General features: G+C 43.4%; 1 protein-coding gene across 1 annotated transcript; it reads right to left on the bottom strand.

The window, feature by feature from the left end:
* Nucleotides 1-15,634: 15,634 nt before the first annotated feature.
* Nucleotides 15,635-17,574, bottom strand: LOC115178415 (GTP-binding protein Rhes-like). Its single transcript, XM_029739594.1, has 2 exons — nt 16,789-17,574; nt 15,635-16,411 (listed from the first exon to the last, which is right to left on the bottom strand). Exons 1-2 carry the CDS (start codon nt 17,441-17,443, stop codon nt 15,873-15,875), a joined length of 1,194 nt encoding a protein of 397 aa, XP_029595454.1. The 5' UTR covers nt 17,444-17,574; the 3' UTR covers nt 15,635-15,872.
* Between the last annotated feature and the right edge of the window lie 279 nt (nt 17,575-17,853).

Raw genomic sequence — 17,853 nt, 5'->3', positions numbered from 1 at the left:
GACTAGTTGTACATAGTTGTCTATATCATGAATGAGGGCTAGTTGTCTATATCATGAATGTGGACTAGTTGTACATATGTCACGTCCTGGCCAGTATAAGGGTTAATTAGTATTGTAGTTTGGTCAGGACGTGGCAGAGGGTATTCGTTTTTTGTGGTTCAGGGTGGTGTGTTTGTTGAAGGGGCATTTGATTTAAGTATTCCGGGATTTCTGGGCACTGTTTGATTTTCATGTATTCTATGTTTAGTCTAGTGTGTCTGTTTCTATGTTGTGTTAATTGGGGTTGGGACTCTCAGTTGAAGGCAGGTGTTGTCTATTTGCCTTTGATTGAGAGTCCCATATATTAGGGTGTGTTTGTCATTTGTGGGAGATTGTTCTGTGTTCAGCCTTGTGCCTTGCCAGACTGTTCTGTTGATCGGTCATTATTTTGGTGTTCATTTTGAATTTATTAAACGTCAAGATGAGCATACACATACCTGCTGCGTTTTGGTCTCATCACTACGACAACTGTGACAACATAGTTGTCTATATCATTAATGTGGGCTAGTTGTCTAGTTGCCTATATCATGAATGTGGGCTAGTTGTCTAGTTGTCTATATCATTAATGTGGACTAGTTGTCTATAGTTGCCTATATCATGAATGTGGGCTAGTTGTCCATAGTTGTCTATATCATGAATGTGGACTAGTTGTCTAGTTGTCTATATCATTAATGTGGACTAGTTGTCTAGTTGTCTGTATCATTAATGTGGGCTAGTTGTCTACATCATGAATGTGGACTAGTTGTCTAGTTGTCTATATCATTAATGTGGGCTAGTTGTCTAGTTGTCTATATCATTAATGTGGGCTAGCTGTCTAGTTGTCTATATCATTAATGTGGACTAGTTGTCTATAGTTGCCTATATCATGAATGTGGGCTAGTTGTCTATAGTTGTCTATATCATGAATGAGGGCTAGTTGTCCATAGTTGTCTATATCATGAATGTGGGCTAGTTGTCCATAGTTGTCTATATCATGAATGTGGGCTAGTTGTCCATAGTTGTCTATATCATTAATGTGGACTAGTTGTCCATAGTTGTCTATATCATGAATGAGGGCTAGTTGTCTATATCATGAATGTGGGCTAGTTGTCTAGTTGTCTATATCATGAATGAGGGCTAGTTGTCCATAGTTGTCTACATCATGAATGAGGGCTAGTTGTCTATATCATGAATGAGGGCTAGTTGTCTATATCATTAATGTGGGCTAGTTGTCCATAGTTGTCTATATCATTAATGTGGGCTAGTTGTCCATAGTTGCCTATATCATGAATGAGGGCTAGTTGTCTAGTTGTCTATATCATGAATGAGGGCTAGTTGTCTATAGTTGTCTATATCATGAATGTGGGCTAGTTGTCCATAGTTGTCTATATCATGAATGTGGGCTAGTTGTCCATAGTTGTCTATATCATGAATGAGGGCTAGTTGTCTATATCATGAATGTGGGCTAGTTGTCTATATCATGAATGTGGGCTAGTTGTCCATAGTTGTCTATATCATGAATGTGGGCTAGTTGTCTACATCATGAATGTGGGCTAGTTGTCTATAGTTGTCTATATCATGAATGTGGGCTAGTTGTCTATATCATGAATGTGGGCTAGTTGTCTATATCATGAATGTGGGCTAGTTGTCTATATCATGAATGTGGGCTAGTTGTCTATATCATGAATGTGAGTTAGTTGTCTACATCATGAATGTGGGCTAGTTGTCTATAGTTGTCTATATCATGAATGTGGGCTAGTTGTCTATATCATGAATGTGGGCTAGTTGTCTAGTTGTCTATATCATGAATGTGGACTAGTTGTCTATATCATGAATGAGGGCTAGTTGTCCATATTTGTCTACATCATGAATGTGGGATAGTTGTTCATATTTGTCTATATCGTGAATGTGGACTAGTTGTCTATATCATGGATGTGGGCTAGTTGTGCATAGTTGTCTATATCATGAAGGTGGGCTAGTTGTCTATATCATGAATGTGGACTAGTTGTCCATAGTTGTCTACATCATGAATGAGGGCTAGTTGTCTATATCATGAATGAGGGCTAGTTGTCCATAGTTGTCTACATCATGAATGTGGACTAGTTGTCTATATCATGAATGTGGACTAGTTGTCCATAGTTGTCTACATCATGAATGTGGACTAGTTGTCCATAGTTGTCTACATCATGAATGCGGGCTAGTTGTCCATAGTTGTCTATATCATGAATGAGGGCTAGTTGTCTATAGTTGCCTATATCATGAATGTGGACTAGTTGTCTAGTTGTCTATATCATTAATGTGGGCTAGTTGAAAAATAGTTGTCTATATCATTAATGTGGGCTAGTTGTCCATAGTTGTCTACATCATGAATGTGGACTAGTTGTCCATAGTTGTCTACATCATGAATGCGGACTAGTTGTCTATAGTTGTCTATATCATGAATGCGGGCTAGTTGTCCATAGTTGTCTATATCATGAATGTGGGCTAGTTGTCTATATCATGAATGAGGGCTAGTTGTCTATAGTTGCCTATATCATGAATGTGGGCTAGTTGTCCATAGTTGTCTACATCATGAATGTGGGCTAGTTGTCCATAGTTGCCTACATCATGAATGTGGACTAGTTGTCCATAGTTGTCTACATCATGAATGTGGACTAGTTGTCCATAGTTGTCTATATCATGAATGTGGGCTAGTTGTCCATAGTTGTCTATATCATGAATGTGGGCTAGTTGTCTATATCATGAATGTGGGCTAGTTGTCCATAGTTGTCTATATCATGAATGTGGGCTAGTTGTCTGTATCATGAATGTGGGCTAGTTGTCCATAGTTGTCTATATCATGAATGTGGGCTAGTTGTCTGTATCATGAATGTGGGCTAGTTGTCTATATCATGAATGTGGGCTAGTTGTCCATAGTTGTCTATATCATGAATGTGGGCTAGTTGTCCATAGTTGTCTATATCATGAATGAGGGCTAGTTGTCTATATCATGAATGTGGGCTAGTTGTCTATATCATGAATGTGGGCTAGTTGTCTAGTTGTCTATATCATGAATGTGGACTAGTTGTCTATATCATGAATGAGGGCTAGTTGTCCATAGTTGTCTATATCATGAATGAGGGCTAGTTGTCTATATCATGAATGTGGGCTAGTTGCCTATATCATGAATGTGGACTAGTTGTCCATAGTTGTCTATATCATGAATGAGGGCTAGTTGTCTATATCATGAATGTGGACTAGTTGTCCATAGTTGTCTATATCATGAACGTGGGCTAGTTTTCTATATCATGAATGTGGACTAGTTGTCCATAGTTGTCTATATCATGAATTAGGGCTAGTTGTCTATATCATTAATGTGGGCTAGTTGTCCATAGTTGTCTATATCATTAATGTGGGCTAGTAGTCCATAGTTGTCTACATCATGAATGAGGGCTAGTAGTCCATAGTTGTCTACATCATGAATGCGGGGTAGTTGTCCATAGTTGTCTATATCATTAATGTGGGCTAGTTGTCTATATCATGAATGAGGGCTAGTTGTCTATATCATGAATGAGGGCTAGTTGTCTATAGTTGCCTATATCATGAATGTGGGCTAGTTGTCCATAGTTGTCTACATCATGAATGTGGGCTAGTTGTCCATAGTTGCCTACATCATGAATGTGGACTAGTTGTCCATAGTTGTCTACATCATGAATGTGGACTAGTTGTCCATAGTTGTCTATATCATGAATGTGGGCTAGTTGTCCATAGTTGTCTATATCATGAATGTGGGCTAGTTGTCTATATCATGAATGTGGGCTAGTTGTCTATATCATGAATGTGGGCTAGTTGTCCATAGTTGTCTATATCATGAATGTGGGCTAGTTGTCTGTATCATGAATGTGGGCTAGTTGTCCATAGTTGTCTATATCATGAATGTGGGCTAGTTGTCTGTATCATGAATGTGGGCTAGTTGTCTATATCATGAATGTGGGCTAGTTGTCCATAGTTGTCTATATCATGAATGTGGGCTAGTTGTCCATAGTTGTCTATATCATGAATGAGGGCTAGTTGTCTATATCATGAATGTGGGCTAGTTGTCTATATCATGAATGTGGGCTAGTTGTCTAGTTGTCTATATCATGAATGTGGACTAGTTGTCTATATCATGAATGAGGGCTAGTTGTCCATAGTTGTCTATATCATGAATGAGGGCTAGTTGTCTATATCATGAATGTGGGCTAGTTGCCTATATCATGAATGTGGACTAGTTGTCCATAGTTGTCTATATCATGAATGAGGGCTAGTTGTCTATATCATGAATGTGGACTAGTTGTCCATAGTTGTCTATATCATGAACGTGGGCTAGTTGTCTATATCATGAATGTGGACTAGTTGTCCATAGTTGTCTATATCATGAATTAGGGCTAGTTGTCTACATCATGAATGAGGGCTAGTAGTCCATAGTTGTCTACATCATGAATGCGGGGTAGTTGTCCATAGTTGTCTATATCATTAATGTGGGCTAGTTGTCTATATCATGAATGAGGGCTAGTTGTCCATAGTTGTCTATATCATTAATGTGGGCTAGTAGTCCATAGTTGTCTACATCATGAATGAGGGCTAGTAGTCCATAGTTGTCTACATCATGAATGCGGGGTAGTTGTCCATAGTTGTCTATATCATTAATGTGGGCTAGTTGTCTATATCATGAATGAGGGCTAGTTGTCCATAGTTGTCTATATTATTAATGAGGGCTAGTTGTCCATAGTTGTCTATATCATTAATGAGGGCTAGTTGTCCATAGTTGGCTATATCATAAATGTGGGCATGCAAGATGAGCAGGGATATACAGTCAAATATAACATGCAAAGTAACCCAGGTTAGTATGGTTGCTATCAAAGACAGGTTAGTATGGTTGCTATCAAGGACATGTTAGTTTGGTTGTTATCAAGGACAGGTTCGTATGGTTGTTATCAAAGACAGGTTAGTATGGTTGTTATCAAGGACAGGTTAGTATGGTTGCTATCAAGGACAGGTTAGTATGGTTGCTATCAAGGACAGGTTAGTATGGTTGTTATCAAGGACAGGTTAGTATGGTTGTTATCAAGGACAGGTTAGTATGGTTGTTATCAAGGACAGGTTAGTATGGTTGTTATCAAAGACAGGTTAGTATGGTTGTTATCAAGGACAGGTTAGTATGGTTGTTATCAAGGACAGGTTAGTATGGTTGGTTTAAGGACAGGTTAGTTTGGTTGTTATCAAGGACAGGTTAGTATGGTTGTTATCAAGGACAGGTTAGTATGTATGGTTGCTATCAAGGACATGTTAGTATGGTTGTTATCAAAGACAGGTTAGTATGGTTGTTATCAGGGACAGGTTATTATGGTTGGTTTAAGGACAGGTTAGTTTGGTTGTTATCAAGGACAGGTTAGTATGGTTGTTATCAAGGACAGGTTAGTATGGTTGTTATCAAGGACAGGTTAGTATGGTTGTTATCAAGGACAGGTTAGTATGGTTGTTATCAAGGACAGGTTAGTATGGTTGTTATCAAGGACAGGTTAGTATGGTTGCTATCAAGGACAGGTTAGTATGGTTGTTATCAAGGACAGGTTAGTGTGGTTGGTTTAAGGACAGGTTTGTATGGTTGTTATCAAGGACAGGTTTGTATGGTTGGTTTAAGGACAGGTTTGTATGGTTGTTATCAAGGACAGGTTTGTATGGTTGGTTTAAGGACAGGTTAGTATGGTTGGTTTAAGGACAGGTTTGTATGGTTGGTTTAAGGACAGGTTTGTATGGTTGTTATCAGGGACAGGTTTGTATGGTTGTTATCAAGGACAGGTTAGTACGTAGGACAGGTTACCAATCATGCTTCTGAATGCTTCACTTTTCTGTGTGAATGAAATAGGACCTCGCATGTCTGTGTGTTTGTGTGTGTGTGTGTGTGTGTGTGTGTGTGTGTGTGTGTGTGTGTGTGTGTGTGTGTGTGTGTGTGTGTGTGTGTGTGTGTGTGTGCTCGCGTTTCCATGCTCACTCGTGTGTATGTCGGATATGTGTGTGAATGCCTGCCATTCAATCCCACAGTGTGTAGTTGTGCATTGTCGCACAGTGTGTAGTTGTGCATTGTCGCACAGTGTGTAGTTGTGCATTGTCGCGCAGTGTGACGTTGTGCATTGTCGCGCAGTGTGACGTTGTGCATTGTCGCGCAGTGTGACGTTGTGCATTGTCGCGCAGTGTGACGTTGTGCATTGTCGCGCAGTGTGACGTTGTGCATTGTCGCGCAGTGTGACGTTGTGCATTGTCGCGCAGTGTGACGTTGTGCATTGTCGCGCAGTGTGTAGTTGTGCATTGTCCCACATTGTGTGGTTCTGCATTGTCCCACATTGTGTAGTTGTGCATTGTCCCACAGTGTGTAGTTGTGCATTGTCCCACATAACGAATCAGACAGTCTATCTATCTATACCAGAGAAGCTGTGTGGCCGAGTAATTGTGCCGTTTCTAAAGCCTACCTCTGTGAGAGGGGTCACAGGCAGACAAACATTCCAACAAAACAACCCAGCAGTCACATGCCTTCATGTGGCAGACGGTTTCCTGCAATGTGAACCTTCCAGCATGTGACTGACTGCACAGCGGTGGGGGCCAAAATAGAGGGTGGTTTCCTGCAATGTGAAGCCCCAAGCAGGGAACTGTGAAGCGGTTGGGCCCAAAATGGAGGGTGGTTTCCTGCAATGTGAAGCCCCAAGCAGGGAACTGTGAAGCGGTTGGGGCCAAAATGGAGGGTGGTTTCCTGCAATGTGAAGCCCCAAGCAGGGAACTGTGAAGCGGTTGGGGCGGGGTTAAGGAGGAGACAGTCCCAGAAACCTACAGGGAAATAAAGAGAGAGAGACATCCCTTTTACACAGTGGTTGTTTAAAGGGTCAATCTGCAGTGGCGGTATTAGCATGTAAATCTTGGTGGGGCAAACTCAACCAATTTTTTTAGATGCATGCCAGCAAAGCCACTATACAACACAACACAGCACTATACCGGTGACAAACTCTGCCTACAAACTGTTAGGGCCTACATAAAGCTGTCCCAACAAACTACATAAAGCTGTTCTGTCAAGGCTGTCTGAAGAATGGGACCAAGGCGCAGCGTGTGTATCGTTCCACATTTTATTTAAACTGTGAAACTATGCAAGACATACAAATAAACTTAATAAACAAAACAACAAACCGTGACAAAGAGGTGCAACATACACTTACTCAAAATAATCTCCCACAAAACCTAGTGGGAAAAACATCAATTTAAATATGATCCCCAATTAGAGACAACAATGACCAGCTGCCTCTAATTGGAGATCATCCCCCCCAAAAAAACATAGAAATACAGAAACTAGAACCCCCCAGACAAAACCTCCTGTCACGCCCTGACCTACTCTATCATAGAAAATAAAAGCTTTCTATAGTCAGGACGTGACATGTCCGGACAGACTACATAAAGCTGTCCCGACAGACTACATAAAGCTGTCCCAACAAACTACATGAAGCTGTCCCAGCAAACTACATAAAGCTGTCCCATCAGACTACATAAAGCTGTCCCGACAAACTACATGAAGCTGTCCCGACAAACTACATGAAGCTGTCCCGACAAACTACATGAAGCTGTCCCGACAAACTACATGAAGCTGTCCCGACAAACTACATAAAGCTGTCCCGACAAACTACATAAAGCTGTCCCAACAGACTACATAAAGCTGTCCCAACAAACTACATAAAGCTGTCCCAACAGCAGAGCTTATCCTTTCAGCAACATGGAGTGAATCCTTACCACAGCTACACCTGGCTATCATCGGAGCCTCGTCTGATGTACTGCCTTTTTAAAAAACCATAGCTGTTATGGCTGACTAGCTTAAACAAGTGTGGTTTCTACTGACTCCTTGTGTATTTGTGTAAGTCGATAAGAACCGCATTGTCCTTCAATAATAGCGAACGCCAACATGAGTTGTGACTTTTGAACCATACACAAACATTAGACTGTTACATTTATGATCAGTGAATTTATAAATGTTTGTTTTTATATCATTATCACTTAGCTCTAAGTATAAGCAAGTGCAAGCAAACGAGCTGCGACGAGGTAGGCCTAGTCGTTCAGCACTTTCAAAATAGACACCGACAGAAATTCAGATAGATGTTAGTTCAGATAAATTCAGCAAGATTTTGTGGCCTTAACTTTACTCTTCTTTAAGTCACCATAAAGACAGAGAGAGAGGCAGTTACCATTTTAGGATAGTATTAGACCTATGTGGTCGAAAAAGGAAGGGAAATACAAAACCACCTATATAGACAATATACCGACGCACAGACAACACATTGCGCAAACAAAAACAACCCTCGGAATATCAACAGGAATTACATGGTTCTATTAGTGAACCTTTTGCTGAAAAACATACTGTATATTTCAATGGGAAGAGACTGTCACTGGCAAACATGGTTACGGACCCAACAACAGTATATAGTATCCCCTCCTCGTGGAGAAAAGCACATGAGCTAATTATAATACACAAAGTAAACAAAACAATGGAATCATTCTAACTTTGCCTAAAATGATGAATAAGATCCCAATGAGATAGACCTATATAAGCAACACAACAATTGAGATGTACAAACTATGGCATAAGGGAACGATGAGCAGATAAGAGGCAAGCCATAATTTCGATTAAGATCAAATCAAATTTATTTATATAGCCCTTCTTACATCAGCTGATATCTCAAAGTGCTGTACAGAAACCCAGCCTAAAACCCCAAACAGCAAGCAATGCAGGTGTAGAAGCACGGTGGCTAGGAAAAACTCCCTAGAAAGGCCAAAACCTAGGAAGAAACCTATAGAGGAACCAGGCTATGAGGGGTGGCCAGTCCTCTTCTGGCTGTGCCGGGTGGAGATTATAACAGCACATGGCCAAGATATTCAAATGTTCATAAATGACCAGCATGGTCAAATAATAATAATCATAGTAGTTGTCGAGGGTGCAACAAGTCAGTAACACAAGAGTAAGTGTCAGTTGGCTTTTTCATAGCCGATCTTTGAGAGTATCTCTACCGCTCCTGCTGTCTCTAGAGAGTTGAAAACAGCAGGTTTGGGACAGGTAGCACGTCCGGTGAACAGGTCAGGGTTCCAGCAGGTCTGGGACAGCAGGTCTGGGACAGGTAGCACGTCCGGTGAACAGGTCAGGGTTCCAGCAGGTCTGGGACAGCAGGTCTGGGACAGGTAGCACGTCCGGTGAACAGGTCAGGGTTCCATAGCCGCAGGCAGAACAGTTGGAACTGGAGCAGAAGCACGGCCAGGTGGACTGGGGACAGCAAGGAGTCATCAAGCCAGGTAGTCCTGAGGCATGGTCCTAGGGCTCAGGTCCTCCGAGAGAGAGAAAGAAAGAGAGAAAGAGAGAATTAGAGAGAGCATATTTAAATTCACACAGGACACCGGAAAAGACAAGAGAAATACTCCAGATGTGACAGACTGACCCTAGCCCCCCGACACAAACTACTGCAGCATAAATACTGGAGGCTGACACAGGAGGGGTCAGGAGACACTGTGGCCCCATCCGATGAAACCCCCAGACAGGGCCAAACAGGTAGGATATAACCCCACCCACTTTGCCAAAGCACAGCCCCCACACCACTGGAGGGATATCTCCAACCACCAACTTACCATCCCAAGACAAGGCCGAGTATAGCCCACAAAGATCTCCGCCACGGCACAACCCAAGGGGGGGCGCCAACAATTAAGATATTAATGTGCTCTTCCCTGTGGCTCAGATGGTAGAGCATGGTGTTTGCATCGCCAGCATGGTGTGTGCAACGCCAGGGTTGTGGGTTCGATTCCCACAGGGGGCCAGTACAAAAAAATATGTATGAAATGTATGCATTCACTACTGTAAGTTGCTCTGGATAAGAGCGTCTGCTAAAATGTAAATGAGCGAGCTAGGACGGATGTAGTCCATGTAACTATTTGTTCAGTACTTTTGAAATGTACAGTGACATAATTCAGCACGTGGGCTATGCTTACAGTATTCTCCCTGTACACCAAGTCAGAACTGTAGGATAAATAACGGGGGCATATGAACAGACAATGAAAGCTTTTACAATTTTCAATGACGACATTTCTCTACAACAGGCTATAGGCTACATGTACACCACCAAGTCAGAACAGTAGGCTAAGTTCTGAGGGGGAAAGGGACCAAATTATTAGGGTGAGACACATGGGCTCCTAACAGCTTACTACACAACATACACTAGTATTACTTTCTTAGCTACAGTATACATATCTCCCTGGCATATTACATCATTTATGCAGCAGTATACAAGACATATATTTGGACTAACCGTTGTTGTGCTGTGCTCACTTGAACAGGAAGGTGGAGCAGCGGCCCTTCTTGTTGGCAAACTTACTCAAGTTGCACCCTGATCTGTTTCACCTGTCTTTGTGCTTCTCTCCACCCCCCTCCAGGTGTCGCCCATCTTCCTCATTATCGCCTGTGTATTTATACCCGTGTTCTCTGTTTGTCTGCTGCCAGTTCGTTTTGTTCGTCAAGCCTACCAGCAGGTTTCCCCTTGCGCCTGTCTGTTTTCTAGTTTCTGTTTTCTAGTTTTCCTGGTTTTGACCATTCTGCCTGCCCTGACCCTTCCTGCTGTTCTGTACCTTGTCACACCACCCTGGATTATTGACCTCTGCCTGCCCTGACCCTGAGACTGCCTGCCGTTCTGTACCTTTTGGACTCTGACCTGGATTACTGACTTCTGCCTGCCCTTGACCTGTCGTTTTTCCTGCCCCTGTTCTAGTAATAAACATTTGTTACTTCGACACTTTCTGCATCTGGGTCTTCCCTTAAACGTGATGATAACTCATCAAACTTTGTCATGGAAGTCAGGCATTCTCTTGATGATGTCACGCTGGATTGACAGCGTAGCTAATGTATTCAACCTTTTCTGGCCCATGGAATTGGGTGTGAATGTTTAAGCTTGGAAAAGAGACCCTTTCAGACAGTGATTGCTTTGTGACGCTTCCAAACCACTCGTTGTTGAATTAGCGATTTCCAACATGTTGTGTAATGTTTACGTCCAATGGCCGATGAGGACCGAAACGTTTTATCTATCATTTCTCTTTATATGTCAAGGATAGATTGTCGATGTGATTCATGATTTTGACTTCTTGTCTAGCTAGCTTGCTAGATAAGATTTAGAAAGTATGATGTTGACATGATCTGTCCAATCAAAGCTACGGTAGATATAACATGATATAACAATTTTATCTGTGGCCGATGACCTTGAGCCTTCTTGGACGGGCACTTCTATTGTAAATCTATGGCAGCACCCATAGATTAAAAATAAAATGACTTGTGTCATACACAAAGTAGATGTCCTAACCGACTTGCCAAAACTATAGTATGTCAACAAGAAATTGGTTGAAAAAACAAGTTTTAATGACTCCAACCTAAGTATGTAAACTTCCGACTTCAACTGTATCTTTTGTTTGTTTTTAGTCCCATCCTTCAGCTACACTCAACCCCTCCCATCTATCTCTGAACACCATAATATCCCATCCTTCAGCTCCACTCAACCCCTCCCATCTATCTCTGAAGACCATAATGTCCCATCCTTCAGCTCCACTCAACCCCTCCCATCTATCTCTGAAGACCATAATGTCCCATCCTTCAGCTCCACTCAACCCCTCCCATCTATCTCTGAAGACCATAATGTCCCATCCTTCAGCTCCACTCAACCCCTCCCATCTATCTCTGAAGACCATAATATACCTTCCTTCAGCTCCACTCAACCCCTCCCATCTATCTCTGAAGACCATAATGTCCCATCCTTCAGCTCCACTCAACCCCTCCCATCTATCTCTGAACACCATCCAGTCTCATCCTTCAGCTCCACTCAACCCCTCCCATCTATCTCTGAAGACCATAATGTCCCATCCTTCAGCTCCACTCAACCCCTCCCATCTATCTCTGAAGACCATAATGTCCCATCCTTCAGCTCCACTCAACCCCTCCCATCTATCTCTGAAGACCATAATGTCCCATCCTTCAGCTCCACTCAACCCCTCCCATCTATCTCTGAAGACCATAATGTCCCATCCTTCAGCTCCACTCAACCCCTCCCATCTATCTCTGAAGACCATAATATACCTTCCTTCAGCTCCACTCAACCCCTCCCATCTATCTCTGAAGACCATAATGTCCCATCCTTCAGCTCCACTAAACCCCTCCCATCTATCTCTGAAGACCATAATGTCCCATCCTTCAGCTCCACTCAACCCCTCCCATCTATCTCTGAAGACCATAATGTCCCATCCTTCAGCTCCACTCAACCCCTCCCATCTATCTCTGAAGACCATAATGTCCCATCCTTCAGCTCCACTCAACCCCTCCCATCTATCTCTGAAGACCATAATGTCCCATCCTTCAGCTCCACTCAACCCCTCCCATCTATCTCTGAAGACCATAATGTCCCATCCTTCAGCTCCACTCAACCCCTCCCATCTATCTCTGAACACCATCCAGGTTTGATGTATATTTGCTAAATATATATTTCCACTGTGCTGTGATGTTTCACAAAAGTTCTGAACCTTTCTATTCTCATAGTTTCAACCGATTGTAAATTAAAGATAACATTTTTTGCTAAGACTATTATTATATTATTGAGCGATTTGACTATGACTTTTCAAATCACCCAACAGTGCAATTCGCAGAGTAATTTTTCAGCCGTTCCTAAACCCGCGACCAAAAACGACATATGGGCAATACCAAAACAAGTGATCTAATGATTCTGTCTCTTTGCAACAAAATCTGCGGAGATGGGATGGATGTATCCCCCATATATATACGAATTAAGTCAGATTTTTCACACACACATACATCTGTAACTCCATACTATAGGCCCTATTCTATATATTCAGCATGATGATGATAGTAATGATGATGGTGATGATTAATACATGTGATTGATGGTCTGTATCTGATGTTCAGACGGATCCCTAAATAACATCTACAGTGGTGTTGTGCTAAATGGTCCACAGCATCATCTGGATAATGTGTGCAACAAAAGTTCAACATTCACTTTCTGCTACCATTTATGTCAAGCCGACTACTTATACAACTTGACTCATACATTTTCAAAAAAAAACGACCTAACGCAGCGCAACTGACTCGGCAATGCTGCGAGGCAAACGCAGAGTTCCATTGGAAATGGATGTACTTCTGGTGTACCAAAACACAATGAGGTTGTCGGTGTGATCGACGTGTGATCATGCCCAATGTCCACCAGATGCATATAGGTTTTGTTTTGCCAGATGTCTAACCCGCATTTTCCGTACTTGACGCACAGGTGCTTCGCTTTTCAACTAGCTAAAATCTAGCTAGTTGCAGTATGTGTGTGTACTTCTGTATGTGCCACTACATGGTAACGCAACACACAAGTTTAAAATATTGAACGCATGTGGTACATAGAACGCACCGCAGCCTACTGCAGCACCCCTAACGTAGTGTCGCGGACTGTTCCATAGAGAATGAATGACTTCCGCTGAAACACAAAGTGTTTTTTACACATTTGGTGGACATGAGGCGTAATGCTTCAAACACACCAACTGTATTAAGGCGCAAAATAGTAGGCAGCATCGTCTAGATGTGTGCGCAACATTCACCGTCTGCTACCATTTCTGTCAACCTGTTTTTACGCATACAGTTTGACGCATATGTTCGATAAATCCAACGTGTGCACCACACAAAACGCATTGCCACTGCCTCTGCAATGCAATGCTGCAAGGCAAACGCAGCGTTCCCTAGGAAATGAATGTACTTCTGGTGTACCAAAACACAATTACACAGTCGGTGTTCCCTCCCTCCACTCTGAAAAGGGGACATATTCTTCCAGCTGATGATGGAATTCAAGTCCCACTGCATTATTTCATGCACCAATTTATGTTGTTACTGCTATGACCAGAGAAAGTGAAATATTCCTTGATATTAAAAAAGTCTCAAGCCGCTAATAACGCAAGATTATCAGAATTCTTTGCTATTGTCATTCACTGCAGCTGCATTGCTGGTTGAGTGGACAGACCGGAGAAGGCACATTTTGTTTTATAAAAGTGTTGAACAAAGTGACAACTTAAACATTAACTTACTCATAAAAACAGCAGCTATTTGCTGTATTCCTTGGGTATCTCTCTACTGATGGTTTTAAAAGTTTTGCTATTTCACAGTACCCGCTTTACTGTTCATTCGAGGCTTATTGTTTTTACAGTCTATGGCTCGAGAAAGCTGTTCAGACACGTGCCTATGGGTGCACTTGATTTGCTCTCTGGGCCTTCCGGGAAGGTGGAGTTCAACCTTCAGACACATGAAATGGTTCAAAATGGGAAAACTTTGCCTTCCCGGCTCCAATTCGAATGAATTATAATTCATAATTCTATGGTTATAACTATCTCATGGATGGTAAATCCTTGCATCCATAGCTTTGTAAAGTGCTTACATTGCTCCAGACCCATCGGTTTTTCAAATCCCAGGTTGGCCCTTTAAACATGTGGAACAACCAGAGGACTCATACAGGTTATGAGAACAGAGGTTATGATGTTTTTACTAGGGGATAAAGAATCCCATTTACGCTACACAATAGCCATAATAACACCTAGTTTGGACACACACACACACACACACACCTATTCGCACACGTACACACACACACACACACACACACACACACACACACACACAGACACACACACACACACACACAGACACACACACACTCACAGACACACACACACACACACACACACAGGTAAAGGGAAATATCCAGGCTGAGATTATACGAGTGGAAATCTAAAAAAAACAAGTAGCTGTTGTTTTATGGAAACTCAGAAACTCCCAGCAGCCTCTGTTGTGTTGAAAGGCTTTCACCGGCCCTGCAAGAACACACACACTCTCACAAAGGACACACACACACACACACCCTCATTCATGGAACAACGGTGCACTGATTGTGGTTGAAAAAATATCCTATGACTCTTTTGTCAGTGTCATTACGCCTATTCATCATCATCAACAACAACATCATCGTCACCTTCGTCATCATCATCATCACCATCATCATCATCATCATCACCATCATCATCATCATTACCACCATCATCATCACCATCCTCACCATCCTCATCACCATTATCATCATCATCATGCTGTATATATAGAAAAGGGCCTATAGTATAGAGTTACAGATGTATGTGTGTGTGAAAAATCTGACTCATAGACAGAATGTAAAGAGTCTACTGCAGACAGTGAGCTGTGTAGGCTAGTTAGTACAGTACAACCCTCTGGTTGATCACGACTCTGCTGCAGTCAATACTGCTCTGCCTTTCTGTCTGATGCACACTCACTCACACACACAAGCACACACACTCACACACACAAGCACACACACTTTCACTCTCTTTCTCCACCATTCCCTCTCTCTCTCACTTTCTCTCGCTCTCTATTTCTGTCTGTAGGACTCATGAAATGTGTTATGTAATAAAGTCAATGAAGTCAAGTCCCTGACTCAATGTCCTCTCACTCCCGCTCTCTCCTCTTCCGCCCCTAAAGGAGACGCACACTATAATACATGATCAAAAATGCTTTTTATTCATTTCGAAAAAAATATATTTCACATTAGATTGAGACACACAATTGCACAACTTCTGCACATTTAGTAGGCTATTAGTAGTGTTCAAGTCCCTGGTGCAGATACTATTCACAGTCATATCTACATTTAGCAGAACGCATTTGTGGAAATCAAACATGATTGTTTTTCCTCGCTCCACACACCCTTATAAACCAGTCCTGTCTGTCTTTGGCTCCTTCACTGAATCTGACACTTCTCCAGCGGCTTGCCCGGCTTCCGTGCGGAGTTGGGGCCGAGGACTTGACGGAGATCACTGCTGAAACTCGGCCGTCGTGCGAGTGGATACAGCGCCCCACACGGAGCCTTACAACCAGGCGCCTGGCTCCCTCTCCCGGCCACGCTGCCCTCCTTCAGCGCCTGATACGACCGAATCGAGACTTTACGGTGCTGCGACGGACTAGTTTCAGTTGGCAACCCGCCCCGTTTAGCCAGAGCCTCGAATACCTCCTCTAGATTAGTACGGTCTTTGGCAGAGGTCTCGAAGTAGGCGCAGTCCTCACCGAGGGCTCGGAGCACCTCTGCCCGGGAAAGTTCTCTCTCCGCTGGGGACAGGTCCACCTTGTTAGCGCAGACTACCGTGGGGACCCGTGCGCTCTGGCCCGGCCTGGTGGGCTTGAGGAGCTTGGTCTTGGCCGTGAGGATCTCAGTGCGCAGGGCACACACCTCCTCGAAAGAGCTCCGGTCGTCCAGGGTGAAGACCAGAAGGAATATGTCACCTATACAGAACACAGGAGGAGACCGAAATATTATAGCCGACATTTTCATTATAGCCGACATTGTCATATTCTCATTAGCAATTTGAACTGAAGTTCCTTCTGGGATAAATATTATATTATGTTTTATTCTATTCTATATGCTATTCTATCCATAATTTATCCGTCAATATACACATATTTATATTATCTCTCAATCGTTTAAAAAGCAAGCATGTCCACTTGGACTTATACACACAGCACAAAGAGAGGCTTATTCATTTGCATGCATTTACATCTTTAACACTGCGATAACAACAACTATTGAGGCACCTCCAGCACCCTCCAACATAGAGACCATGTTAAGGACTCCCGTTATAGCCTACATTTCCGTTACGCACCGGTTAGTATGGAGAGCCTGCGTTTCGCCGGGAAGCTCCTCTCTCCGGAGGCGTCCAGTACGTCGATCTGATACGTCTCCCCGCGGATGTGGAACATTTTCCGGAGGAAATCCTCGGAGGTGGGCTGGTACTCCTCCGCGAAGCCGTCCCAGAGGTACCGTCGCAGGATTGAAGTCTTGCCCACCCGGGGCGCACCCAGAACCACGATGCGCCTGCAGTTCTGTGGCTTGGTGGAGCTCAGCGGGTCCTGCCGAGAGTCCTGGGCGAGCCTTGGGTCGTCCTCGCCGAGCTGACGGAGCCGGATCTGCCCCTGGAGAACCAGAGTAGATAGCTGGTCCAGTGGCGACCTCTTGCAAGAGTGCCCATCGGAGGGAGTTGGAAGCCAGCTAGCTGTGCTTGGGGACCGCACCACCCTCCCCTTCTTTTCCTGGTGCTTCCACTGAGACGTGGCCATTTTAAGGAAACCCATGCTGGCTTTGAGCCCCGGTGAGTTCAGGTGCTGGGTTGCGTTTTTGTATGCCAGCAGGACCTTGGAGGAGCCGGGGCTCAGGGCTCTGGTCCCGGGGAACTGACAAGGTTCAGCCCGCTGATGGGCGACGGGCATGTTGGTTGTGGTGGTCGGTGGGCTAGTGGAGGAGTTACCTTTTACCTCCATAATGTTGTCTCACTTAAGTGGCATGTGAAATGTAGCCTATGATAGCCTGTAGGGCAGTGTGGATGCCTGGGTGGATCCTGTAATATTCCAACCTGTGAGGTTTGGACACTACATGTGGTCCTCGTGACACCTGTGGGTTTGCGCACGTCTAGTCTGGGTGGTACAGAAACAGATGTCTTTTGGTGTTGTTTTTATACACATGCATGCGCCTGGCTCGTCCGCGTCACACGGCACGGGTCATCTGCTCGTCTCTCCCAACAGCTAGTTGCCAGAACTGCAGATTGACAGAAGCAGAGAGATTGGTATGTTCTCCGGGAGAACACGGAATGTTCGCTGATTCTGGAACAATGGAAGTGGCCAGGCCCAGTTCTACTTCAAGGTGCACGGCCAAGACAGGCATTTTGTTTTTT

The sequence above is a fragment of the Salmo trutta genome, chromosome 38 (genome assembly GCF_901001165.1).
Source record: "Salmo trutta chromosome 38, fSalTru1.1, whole genome shotgun sequence".
NCBI lineage: Eukaryota > Metazoa > Chordata > Actinopteri > Salmoniformes > Salmonidae > Salmo > Salmo trutta.
The sequence above is the reverse complement of the archived record's forward strand: the minus strand, read 5'-3'. Positions and strand labels throughout refer to the sequence as shown.

Excerpts from the sequence above, each read along its gene's own strand:
- LOC115178415 (XM_029739594.1), bottom strand. The coding sequence starts at position 17,443 with ATGGAGGTAAAAGGTAACTCCTCCACTAGCCCACCGACCACCACAACC. Across the intron at positions 16,412-16,788 it reads CAGGCTCTCCATACTAACCG|GTGACATATTCCTTCTGGTC; the intron begins GTGCGTAACGGA and ends TGTTCTGTATAG.